This window comes from Chanodichthys erythropterus, chromosome 8 (assembly GCF_024489055.1).
Source record: "Chanodichthys erythropterus isolate Z2021 chromosome 8, ASM2448905v1, whole genome shotgun sequence".
Classification (NCBI taxonomy): domain Eukaryota; kingdom Metazoa; phylum Chordata; class Actinopteri; order Cypriniformes; family Xenocyprididae; genus Chanodichthys; species Chanodichthys erythropterus.
In genome coordinates this window covers 12,327,082-12,339,892 of record NC_090228.1, presented here as the reverse complement: position 1 = coordinate 12,339,892, position 12,811 = coordinate 12,327,082, and the positions used below count along the sequence as shown (strand labels likewise).

General features: G+C 36.6%; 1 protein-coding gene across 3 annotated transcripts in view; it reads left to right on the top strand.

Moving 5' to 3' along the window:
* nell2b (neural EGFL like 2b) overlaps window positions 1–12,461 on the top strand; it is a 60,722-nt gene extending 48,261 nt beyond the window's left edge. For 2 of the 3 annotated variants that reach the window (XM_067391006.1, XM_067391007.1), the window contains exons 16-20: window positions 3,432–3,572; window positions 3,764–3,957; window positions 4,047–4,223; window positions 9,252–9,479; window positions 11,740–12,461. In XM_067391006.1, coding sequence (XP_067247107.1) covers window positions 3,432–3,572; window positions 3,764–3,957; window positions 4,047–4,223; window positions 9,252–9,479; window positions 11,740–11,781 — 782 coding nt within the window. In that variant the 3' untranslated portion in view covers window positions 11,782–12,461. Of the gene's footprint in view, window positions 1–3,431; window positions 3,573–3,763; window positions 3,958–4,046; window positions 4,224–9,251; window positions 10,058–11,739 lie in introns of those variants that run through there. The other variant, XM_067391005.1, reaches the window with a different exon arrangement.
* The last annotated feature ends 350 nt before the right edge of the window (window positions 12,462–12,811 follow it).

The following is a 12,811-nucleotide window of genomic DNA, read 5'->3' as shown; positions in this document are numbered from 1 at the left end:
AAGCATAGAAACCTATTCTAGTAGACACCAAAAACAAAATCAAGACTTTGAAAAAGGGCATAATACGTCCCCTTTAAAAGAAACAGCGCCCTTGGTTTTTGCTAGAGCAAAACTCACCAGTGAAAACAAACGGATGGGTATGAGGATCCCAAATGCTGAAGATGGAGCAAATGAGATGGAGACTATGTATTGTGCCGTCGACTTGTGACATTCCGTGACAAATTAGTGGCAGGGCTGCAGGACAGCGGGAACCCTGGGGGTTTGCCCGTGAATGCACAGTCAATCAATACCCGCTACTGCTTACTGACAGCACAAATGCCAGCCGTTCCTCTGAGAGAGATGAGTGCGGTGTGTGTTTGTGCTCAAGGAAGAAAATGAATAAATGTCATCAGCACTGCCTACATCTATGTATTATTCAGTATTGTTTGTGTTATTTTCGCCTTTCTCTGTTTTTAATGGATGAGGGATTTTGTGTGAGTGTGGAGCGAGAGGAGCGAGATGTTCAGAACTCTTGCATGAAAAATGTTCATATCAGACATTCTTTTTCTGATGAAATGTTCCTCAGAATGTTTCTTTTAAAAGGACAGTTCAGAAAAGAATGTTCTGTCGTCGTTTACAAACCCAAAAAGGTACAATAACCCTCCGTCAGTGCACTCAAATTTAATTAGTGTGATTTGATTATGTGCCTATTCAAATGTTCACAGTGTTAAGCCTGCGCTGATGCACTTTAATGTGCAATATTTGAATATACACAAAAATGAATGACATTTAAATTAAAGTAAAGACATTTGTAAAGTTACAAAGGATTTCTATTTCAAATAAATGCCGTTCTATTAAACTTTCTATTCATCAAAGAATCCTGAAAAAAAATGTATCACGGTTTCCACAAAAATATTAAAGTCCCCCTGTGGTAAAAATCAAGTTTTTAATGTTGTTTATATGTCTAGTGGTGTTTTAATTTGTTTTAAGACATGCATAAGTCAACACCATTGCTGAGTATTTTCTCCTTAAAACTGCAGTGAGCCAATCTCAAAAATGCGGTTTGAAATCGCTGGTGTTTCTTACATCACAAACTACATGTAACCAATCATGTCAACGTGTGATCTTCAATGAGTGGATCTCTGAGATGATGTGAGTGAGTGGAGGCGGGGCTATTTTGCATATTCATAGAACTGCGTATACTAAACAAAGTCCCTTTAAGACATTTCACTCGGCGGCCATCTTTGAAACGCCTCTCGGGCATCCTGGGCATCATGCAGCTCCTATCTCTTTGAATGGGGAAACATCAGATTCTCCAAAACTGTTCGTCAACTTTACGATTAAATTTGATATTTGAAATCACCAATGAAATCTAACAACAACCGACTCATAAATTTAGTTTCTAAACGCTCGAATCATGACAAAAAAACTTCTATTTTTTTCAGGCTGGATCAAGCTAATGCGCATGCGCAGACCTAAATGCGCTTCTCTTCGGAGGCGCGCGTCTATAGAAACCAGTGATTCTAACGGCCGCTGAAGTGACGCGATGACTTTACCAGTCGGCGATTGGCTCTTGGCTTTAGAAGGCGGGACTTATTCCGCCATATTGCGCGTTACACTTTCTCCCATTCAAAACAATACGAGTGACACGTCTTGTGTTATTCTATAGTCTTTGTACTAAATGAGGCAAGGGTATAGAGTTACATACAAGCTATTTTAAGGCATGAAGATTTTTTTTCAAGAAAAAAAAAGGTAAATATGTAACTTTGGTGATTAAAGTTGAGTTTTCAGAGATAAAAATTATTGACTACAGCATTGAGAATAATAAGAAATGTTTCTTGAGGAGCAAATCAGCATATTAGAATAATTTCTGAAGGATCATGTGATGCTGAAGACTGGAGTAATGATGATGAAAATTCAGCTTTGCCATCACAGGAATAAATTACATTTTAAAAAATATTTGAATAGAAGAAAGTTAGTATTCATAATATTACTTTTCCTGTAAGTTTGATCAAAGAAATGCAGAATTGGTTAGCATAAGAGACTTTCAAAAATAGCTGGCCATCATGTATGGAAGAGAGCAGCATAAACATTCTGCTAAACATCTATTTTGTGTTCAATAACTTGAGAGTGAGTAAATAAAGTCAGAATTTTCTTTTCTTTTGGGTGAACGATCCCTTTAAAGATGCTAACAAGCAACATGCAAACCTATTTCACAAGGTCCTTTAGACGGTTTCTCATATTCTGTGCTCTTTCACAAAGACTCTCAAGGCTACATACATTTTTTTTTTCTTTCTCACACATACCCACAAACACATAGTATTCATCGACTTTCATTTAATCCTGTCTTCTCAGCCTTGCCTTTGATTCAGACATTAAAACTGGCATTGAAATACAACACAATGTAATTTTCCCTTAGGAATCTAATGAGATAGGTGAGGTGAAACTCATTCTGTTGCCTGAGGTTAAAGTCACAAAATCATTTTTCAACCCAGTATGCCATTGTGCTTGAAATTGTCACTGAACTGACTTGGTCTGAATGACACTCTGTGTAGCTTTCTGTGAGAGTGTAATCCAAGGACAAGGACCGAAAGTTGAATAGATTCTGAAGAGCATCATTATCAACAGCTGTTGGATGCGCTCCTTTTAAGACGGCCATGGCAAAAGCTCTATTTGTCTCACTTCTTTTGTGTTTGGTGTGAGGACAGACATCAAAAATGCTTATGAAGATTTGCATTCATTTAGGAATTTGAAAAGGTTATGGAGAGAGTCTAGCATAACACAACATTTGAATTCTTTGTTTGCTTGCACAAATAAAATTAAATTGTGGTAATAGATTAACACATTGTACTGTATTTAATTGAAATTTTTATGCTTGTATTGTTCTCATGTGTGATCTGATTGGAATACCAGCATATTTTACACACAAAAAAATCTCTTATGTTCACCAAGACTGCATTTATTTAAAAATACAGTAAAAACTGTAATGTTGTGAAATATTATTAACATTTTCTTTGTTGATATGTTTTAAAATGTAATTTATTCCTGTTATGTCAAAGCTGAATTTTCAGCATCATTACTGCAGTCTTCATTGTCACATGATCCTTCAGAAATCGTTCTGTTATTCTGATTTGGTGCTCATGAAACATTTCTTATTATTATCACTGCTGATTATTATTTTACTGGAAACCGTGAATTTAATGCATCTCTGCTGAATAAAAGTCTTAATTCTAAAATGCAATCAGATTTATTTTCTCAAATCAAATCAAGTGTCTTTCTGGCTTTAAATGCCATGACAGATCATATTAAATATTTTGTACAATTTTTTCCATCTTTTTTCATGACTAGTGTTGACGTCCTTCAGGTACAATAGTGCTCACCTAGAGTGACACTGCTTTTTTTTCATACATTTCTTGGGTTTCCTCATGCATGTCTCCACCTTGTCACCTTAGACATCGACGAGTGCTCCGATGGATTTGTGGAGTGTGACAGTCGAGCCACTTGCGTCAACCTACCTGGCTGGTACCACTGCGAGTGTCGTGACGGATACCATGACAACGGAATGTTCTCAGCCAATGGAGAGTCATGTGAAGGTAACTTATTTTTAATGAAACAGTGCTTCTTTTGAATGGAAGTCAATGGAAAAACATGCAGTTCCCCTTCAGATGATTGTAGTTATGATATCTACCAACAGGGGCTAACTGGGCCATGCTAACTAACCAGCCAAACCTTGACCCCATGAATTTAACCATTGACTTATATTGTGTTTGGTTCTTATTGGTAGACATTGATGAATGTGAGTCGGGGAGGCACAGCTGTGCTAACGACACCGTGTGCTTTAACGTGGACGGTGGTTACGACTGCCGCTGTCCGCACGGTAGGAACTGCACGGGAGACTGCGCCCACGACGGGAAGGTGAAACACAACGGGCAGATCTGGGTGCTGGATGATGACAGGTGCTCGGTCTGCTCTTGTCAGGTGAGCCAAGGGGGCTGATGGGAATTGTAGTCAAAGGAAAACTGAGAAATGAGTTTTTACTCAGTCTCTGTCTTTTTTTCTTGTTTTAGTCGGGGTTGGTGATGTGCAGACGGATGGTGTGTGACTGTGAGAATCCCACTGTGGATGTGTTGTGCTGCCCTGAATGCGATCCTCGCCTGAGTTCTCAGTGTTTGCATCAGAACGGCCTACTAGCATACAGTAATGGAGAAACCTGGGTGGAGAACTGCCAGCAGTGCCAGTGTATGGTGAGTGGCAGCATGTTAAACCAGTTTGTTTTGGTAATGCATTATGATTATTATTATTATTATTTGCAGTAGTGGTAGCAGTAGTAGAATTTTGAGTGAGGGTTGGAAAATGGTCAGTTAAAACTGTTTTTTTTTTTTTTTTTTTTTTTAAAGAATCCTTGATTAACATTATAACCCTTAAATGCATGACTGTTTCACCAATCATTCTTACATATTCGGGTCTTTATTGGCCCGGATCAATATCTAACACAAAAGGATCTCTACCTGTCGCGATTAATAGAAAACTCCTCTGATATTAGAGTAACAATTATAGAAGAATAAAATAAAGCATATTTTGTTACCTTTTGGAGCTTGAAAGGGCTCCATTTGAGCAGATGTTTTATGCCATCATCCTCCTCATCAGAGCTAATTTCCCAGTAAATTCAGCAAATAATAGGCTATTTTTATGTTTGAAGTCACGAATGAGCCCATTCGCGATCTCAAACGTATTCTCAAAACTATATAATTTTCAACCTCTTCAAAATCAATATTTCGATCGCTAACAGCTTCACCAGATCAATCCAGTGACAGTTACAGTCATATTTCATTGCGTTCAGTACTTGCTCTGCAGTAAATCGTTTTTCTTATTAGTCGTCACTTCAGCATTGTGTTTCAGACATTGCTACCTTGTGAATTGCAATAATTCCGTCATCTAAGATTAAATTATTGTTGTGCAGAAAAAATATATGTACACTCATACATACCTCGGGTCGTTAGCGACCCTATACAATTTTTTACAAAAAATTAATACAAAAATAGGCATTCTTTTATAATTTTATGATTTTGTTCTTGTTATATTCTTTATAATGAATTGATTGAGGAATACCAAGAAGGTTGATGTCTAACTTTAAAAAAATGAACGAGGAGGAGGGTAGTGAATGACATCCCGGGTCACTAAAGACCCAAGGTATGCATTTAAGGGATAGCTGGACTCAAGGGAAAGAATAAGATGCAAAAGTGGGAAATATGTCCTTTTAGGTAAACAGTATGCATTTACAAATGCACAGTGCTCAGAATAAACACCTCTGTCATTCTGTTCTATTAGATTCAGATCTATTACAGAGAAACTGCTGGTCACAGTGGAACTTTCTGCAATATCTCAGTCAGGAAGTCGTGCACCAAATGTTGAACAATGCAGTTTTCAGCCCCTCTGGTGTTTGTCCCTCCTGTAATTTTTCTTTCTTTATGCAGAACTTTTTGCACTCTGAGAAGAATTGACTCATAAAGTCCAGCTCCATCTTTTTCTCTAGTGAAAACCCTTACTGCAGTATTTGCTGAACTGACAATGGGCTCAAACAGGGCTTCTAAACTTGTCAGAGGTTTTGCGACATGCCAGGCTCCTAGTTCACATTTTCTCTGTCTGAGAAGGTTTTTAGTACACAGAGAATGAAGCTTTTCCCTCAGGGTTTAGGACTGCTAAACTTGTAGGTCTGTAATGAATTCTGTTAAAGACTTCTAGACAGTTGTGGACTGCATAACAGACGGAAGGCTAATGCCAAAGCCAGGCTCTGGATTAATTGCTCAATAACTGACTTTCAATTGAAAACCCTTTTTAATCCTACACAAGTGTAATCTGTGTCCATTAAACCAGCTTCGAGAAAGGAAGATGATCAAACAGAGCCAGTTTTGCACTGCCATATTGAAATTTCATTAGGTTTCAGTACAGCTGTTTTGTTGTTTGTCTCTTTTATGTTGTTCTTACACTTTTGGAATGTTATCACATTCTCTTTCAGTCAGCGCTTTCTTTTAGTCATTTTCAACCCCCTTTACACTTCGAATCTTGCTTCTCATCAGTTTTTTTTTCTTGTTCCCTGTGAAGTAGAAGGAACACAGAACTTGAAAGAGAGGAAGAGACACAGAAAAAGAGAATGAGGCAGGAAGAGTGCTTTGTATTTTAAGGATACAAAAGCGTAAGGGGTGAAAGAACAAAGAATGTTTCCGGAATGTAAAACTCCAGGAGGGGAGAGAGAGAGACATTCAGAGAAATATCTGTATTCCCCTTGTAATCAAGGTCTATGTAACCTGCTCAGTCTGATTCAGGATGTAAACTGAAGAATTCATTGTCTTGCAGCAGGATACAGCAATCCGTTCACCCAAAAATGAACCTTTATGACTTTTTATCATCTCTGAAATACAAAAGGAGAATGAGTAATGTACAGATAAACCTTAAAATAAATATTAAAAAATAATATAAACCATAAAAGTATCATTCGAATTATCTATATGACTTCAAGTCAAAATTCAAGTCATTATTTATTGACCGTTATTATTTACTCACCTGATATTGAGTCACTGAGTTGAACATGGATTATTCCATTTTTTTTTTTTTTTTTTCCCAAAATGGTTCATCTAATGCTCATGCATGTTATAGAATATGTGACTATTTTTTAAAGGGAACCTATTATGCCCCTTCCACAAGATGTAATATAAGTCTCTGGTGTCCCCAGAATTCATCTCTGAAGTTTCTGCTCAAAATACCACACAGATCATTTGTGACCTGATCCAGCAAAATGAGTCACAGTGACCCAAATTTCAAAATTGAGATTTTGGTATCAATGAGAAAGATGAGACAATAAGTTTTTTGCCCGTTTTTTTTTTTTTTTTTTTTTTTTTTTGCTGATATCTTTCAAAATCCATTGCATTTAAAGTGATAAACTAGAGATTTTACAGCCTAATTTGACCACAGACATATATATATATATATATATATATATATATATATATATATATAATTTTTGGTCAAATTAGGCTGTAAAATAAATAGTTTAATAGCATATATATATATATATATATATATATATGCTATTAAACCAGGCTGAAGCTCAAATTATTTTAAAGTTTTACAAAGATTTGCTAAAATCAAAAGATTGAACAGAGGTGCTACATTTTTGCTTGAGAGAGAGGGTGCGCATGTGTGTGTGTGTTTGAGTGAGAGAGAGAAAGCAAAGAGACAAGCAAAGAGAGAACAAATAATGCTAGCCTATGCAATCATATCTTTGTGTAGGCTAGTCGACAATAACAGTGTAACAAATTCATAACAGAGATACCAGCGTGTGCTAGTCTGACAGGAGGATGGCTGGACCAATCACGTGCCTGTCAGTCGAAACAGGGCTTCCCATTGATAAAAATCAATGTTTATGTCAGTGTGCTTACATTTCTAAGCTTTTTGATTGGTTCTATACAACATGTAACACCATATTTGGAGAGCAGAGATAGTGATGTTTCAGGGGATACCGGGAAATGCTCATAACGCTGCATTCACACGGATCATCAGCGCCAATGCTTGACAGAGGGCGTGTCTGAAGCTTGTGTTGACGCGACCGTTATAGTGATTACAGCCAATCACATTACTTTCTGGTGTTGCATGAACGCAGTTGGCTAGCGACTGCTCTAGGGAATTTGCATAGGGCGTTGGCGCTTGAAAAGTTGAGAAATCTTCAACTTCTGCCACTTGCAACGCGAGTGAAACGACACGACGGAACCCACAATTCAGTTCGGCAACGCATGACGTCACCCATTCAAAGTAAATGAGAAGCGTTAACGCCGACGCCCCGTGTGAATGCAGCGTAAGTGACAAGAAGAGTTGAGAAGTTCATTTCCAGCGAATTTAGTAAAACCATGTCAAATTTAATAGCCATTTAAATACCTTTACTCAATTATCTGGACTATGAAACTTTGGGAGATTATTTTTGAAAGTCTGTTCTTGGAAATTAGCTAGAAAAAAAAAAAAAAGTTTTTTTCATTGTTTTTCCACATTATTGGCCCATATCTTAAAATAGAACATTGCGACTTCCGACTCATTTCGCCAGAGCGGGTCACATTTATTATAGCTCGTTAAATTTGCCCCTATTTGGGTGTGAGCAAAAACACACCATTTTTTCTGTTTGTCCCTTTAAATGCAAATGAGCTGCTGCTCCCGGCCCGCTTTCCAGAAGAGGGCGGAGCTTTAACAGCTCGTGCTTTGGTTGCTCAACAACAACAAAGCTGGAGAATCTCACGCAGCCAAAATGAGGATTTTCAGTAACGGTGTTCAGCCTTACATTGTTCAAACCGGAGTCGGACACTGATGGAGAGACTAAGGAACAAGTTACAACTTTTAGAATGCAACTGGACGTTAAATTTATATAGTTGCTGTGGAGTTGATCAACTCATCAACTAGCATGTGCCGTCATGTTAATCGTGCAAATCAATTTAATTGACCCTCGTTTGTGAAGCAGTCCAGCGTAAAATGGCAGCATGGCAACAACACTCTACTACAACAACTATTCCTCTTCTCTAAAGCAGCCCAACATGGCCACGCCCCCTTTGTTACGTGTTCCCGTGGGCAGGGTTTATGTAAATTTTAAGGTTAGTGATGTCACTAACCTGGGAAGAAGCTTGTTGTAGTCTCTACCAGCCGTTTGTTGTGGTCCTTAAACAGAGAATTCTTTAAAAGAAAATATCTCCCTTTGCATTGAACTTTGAACTTTGCAGATGTTGTTAATGCTCAAAAAGCAACATTAAACATGAACTAAAGTTAATCTTAGTTAAGTTAAAGTTAATCTAAAGTTAAGTTAAGTCTATCTTAAACTCAACATTCAGTGTTTGACCGGAGTGACTTTCACACACTTTGATATTTGGCATTCCAAGTACTCCATCACTTTATCCTTGCACCTGTGGAAAACATCCAAAAAGGACCAAAGCCTTGATATATTTTGACACATCACCTGCAGTCTAACAGATGTTACACAAAGTTTTAAAGAATACAGAACAGAGATAGCCATGTGTATGTGACTGTATTAAACCAACACTGACCTAGGAATGTCGTATCGATCCTTCATTACACGCTCCTCTCTGGATCAGTGAGCACAACATAGTATATGTGATTTGCAGTGTGTTAAAGTGGAAGTGTGTAATTTATGTGCCACTAGCGTCAACGAACGGAATTGCAAAAATATTGATTCTTTTCAATGTGGGAATGAAATATGTCTCCGTCTATGTGTTTCACAGAGGGGTGAAGTGGACTGCTGGCCGGTATCATGTGCGCCGGTCTCTGACTGTGAGTTTACAGTGGTTCCTGAGGGCGAGTGCTGTCCGCGCTGCGTCACAGACCCCTGCCTGGCCGATACCGTTCGGAATGACATCACCAAGACCTGCGTGGATGAATTCGGAATCACTCGATTCAGCGGTTCCGCTTGGACCAAACACGGCACGGAGTGTTCCCTCTGCCAGTGCAAGGTACTTGACGCTTATATAACCACCCACAGACACACACATTACAATTCACCAAGGTCAAGCACTTTATTTATTATTGAGTGTTTGAGTATTGAAGCATAAACAAATAAAAAGGTTGTCCTTGTTTAAACTCACCATTAAATAAAAAATTGACAGTTTTATGGAATATTGCAGTATTTATTATAAATTATTTATCCGAACACATTGTTACATTTTTTTTTTTTAATTCATGTACCTTCGTAATCTTTAATCAAAACAACTTTCCCTCCTGCTTGCAACAACATCTCTTCTCTGATAACATGTTAGTGGCGTGAGGGCGGGACAACCTATCAGAAAACAAAAAGGTTCTATTTACAAAGTAGAATAGAATACAAAAACTTTAAATCACAAAACCACTCAGAACGCACATAGAACCTTATAATTCCAACTATTCAATCAATTCCTGATGGACAAAATCAAGTCCCGCCCTACATTTTTTCATGTTTGAGAAGAACAAGAATAAGAACAGCATATCTATTTCAAGAAATGGCTATTGCAATGTCTGTTTCATGCTGCCTTTAAGCTGGATGCTTTCATATAAAATGAACACAGCTTCCACAGGCCCTCTAAGGGTTTCATGGACATCTGGCTAATTTATTTTTAAACATTTTAATACCAATTCAGTCAAAGGCAAATGCTCTTGGTTGTGTGCCCAGTCTAAGCTTTGATTTTATTGTTTTAGTACAAATAAATATTCATAAAACACTTACAGTGAGATCCAAATGTCTGAGACCACATTGAAAATCTGAGATTTAACATTGGGTATGTTTTAGTTGTTGTTCACTTTGTCTACACTTTAAAAAATGTTGTGTTGTCTCAACCCAAATTTGGGTCAAAAATGGACAAGCCCAACCATTGGGTTAAAAATGTAATTAAACAATTTTACCCAACGGCTGGATTTGTCCACATTTGACCCAAATTTGTCTTAAAACAACCAATCTTTTTTTTTCACTAATCAAATAAGCAAATTTGTGACATTGATCATGTGACTTTTTACAGACAATCAGATGCTTTATACACTCTAAAAAATGCTGGGTTAAAAACAACCCAAGTTGGGTTGAAAATAGACAAACTCAGCAATTGGGTTGTTTTAACCCAGCGGTAGGGTTAAATGTTTGCCCAACCTGCTGGGTAGTTTTATTTAACTCAACCATTGTTTAAAAATTACTGTATTGCTTAATTAAAATTAACCTAAAGTATGTTGGAAATGAACATTTATTAATGTTCAATGATTAATTATTAAACAATAAACATTTATTAAATTGCCCATTAATAAATTTATATTAATAAACTATTAAACTAATACATTTATATTAATAAAATATGAAAGCTTATTAATAAACATTCACCTTTTGTCTATTATTGTTGTCTCTAATTGCATCTGGTTTTTAATTTCCCAACTATTTTGGGTTCATTTTAAGCTAGCCATATAGCAATTTTTAAATAATTGGTAAATAATAATTGGTTTAAATAAAAACTACCCAGCAGGTTGGTTAAAACAACCCAATCGCTGGGTTTGTCCGTTTTCAACCCAACTTGGGTTGTTTTTAACCCAGCATTTTTTAGAGTGTACAAACTTGTGGGATTTATGCAACAAAAACAGAGACAAACCAAGCACAATGACGTTTTGAAATTCATGCTTGTTTTCAGTTCAACTTTTCACTGAAATGATGCTGAAAATATAAATTGTGATGGAAAAAAATACAATAAAGTATTGCATTGTAATACAATAAAGTATATTATAATAAAAAGATATAATAATAAATTGTTAAAAATGTAAACATATAAATTAAAACATTAAACATAAATTAAAATAGATGTACTTTCATCTAGTGGTTTCAGCCGTTTGTACTCCTTTCTAAATAATGGGATGTCATATAGATAGCTAAGAAACATGGACAATCCAGCTGAGCACACAGAAATCAGTCCTGGGTGCTGTGAGATTTGCCTCGGCAAGGAATGAATGCTGGAATAAAGAACTGCACTCATGGACAGGAGAAAATTCATCTACTTATTAAAGCACCTTATGTGACTGGCCAAGGTCATCAGCATCGTTTGAGCTGGAAGATGAATTGTGAGAGAGTGAGAGGCTGTACTGACGCTTAATCGATTCTTTACACGCATACAGTATGGAAGTGGTTGAGTGAGTGTCACGTTGGCTCCTTTTCTTTTTTGACTAATGCCTCTCTTCCTTTTCCTTCCCTACCTCCCTCTCTTTTTACAGAACGGTCACATCTGTTGCTCTGTGGACCCTTTGTGCCTATAGTCCCATTCAAAGGCAACATGTCTGATTACTTTTGCTTTTCTCTCTCTCCTTTTGCCTGTTTTTCTTTGCCCCCTCTTTGTCTCGGCTCTTTCAGAAGATCATTTTATACCAAATCTTCATATGTATTATAACATCAAGACAGCTCTAGTCACACATAACAAAAAATAAAGCTACTATCAAACAACTGAATCGTTTTAGCTTTGAGCTGTGTTTCAGATTTGCTTGATGCATTTGATGACGTGTTTATTTGTAGTTCATCATTTACTATTGAAAACCATGGTGCAATATTCAGATAAAGAGATCAACCTTTGCAAATTTCATTCAATTTTCAGGTTTCAATGTCAAAACTACGTTGAAAATAAAGGTTAACTTATCGTTGATCACAGTGTTTTGTGCTTGATGGGTTCAGCAGACTGCAGACCTGGTAAAACCCCTTTGTAAATGACCTACAGGTATTACCAGTGTTTACTTCTTTCAGTATTAATGGTTGTTTCACTCCCTTTCAGGGGGAAATATGATCTTGATGTTGTGAATAGTTTATTTAATGTGTTTGTTTTTTCACGTCCTTTGAATTCTGTCTTTACTTTGATGTATTATGTTGCACCTTTTTTTGTCAAATTGATGTTTTGTTTCCTTCAATGGCTCGGTGCACTTGTGTCATGGTAAAATAAAAGGTTTCCATGGAAAAATTTCCAGATGCATTGTTGTCATTTTTTATTTATTTACACAGAAACACAATATAAATCCAAATCAGTGTCTATCAGAAAATCATGTAGAAATTGTTTTACACCTGAGGTCTCTAAGACCCTTACGGAAGAGGATTAGGGCCAAGCAATAATAAAAAAATAAAACCATCTTGAGGCTAAAGTTGTTAAATTTCGAGAAAAAACTTGTTAAATTATGAGAAAAAACTTGTTAAATTTCAAGAAAAAAGTCGAGATAAAATGTTGAGAATAAACTCATTAAATTACGAAAAAAAAGTTGTTAAATGATGAGAACATGACATTTTTCTCATAATTTAATGATTTTG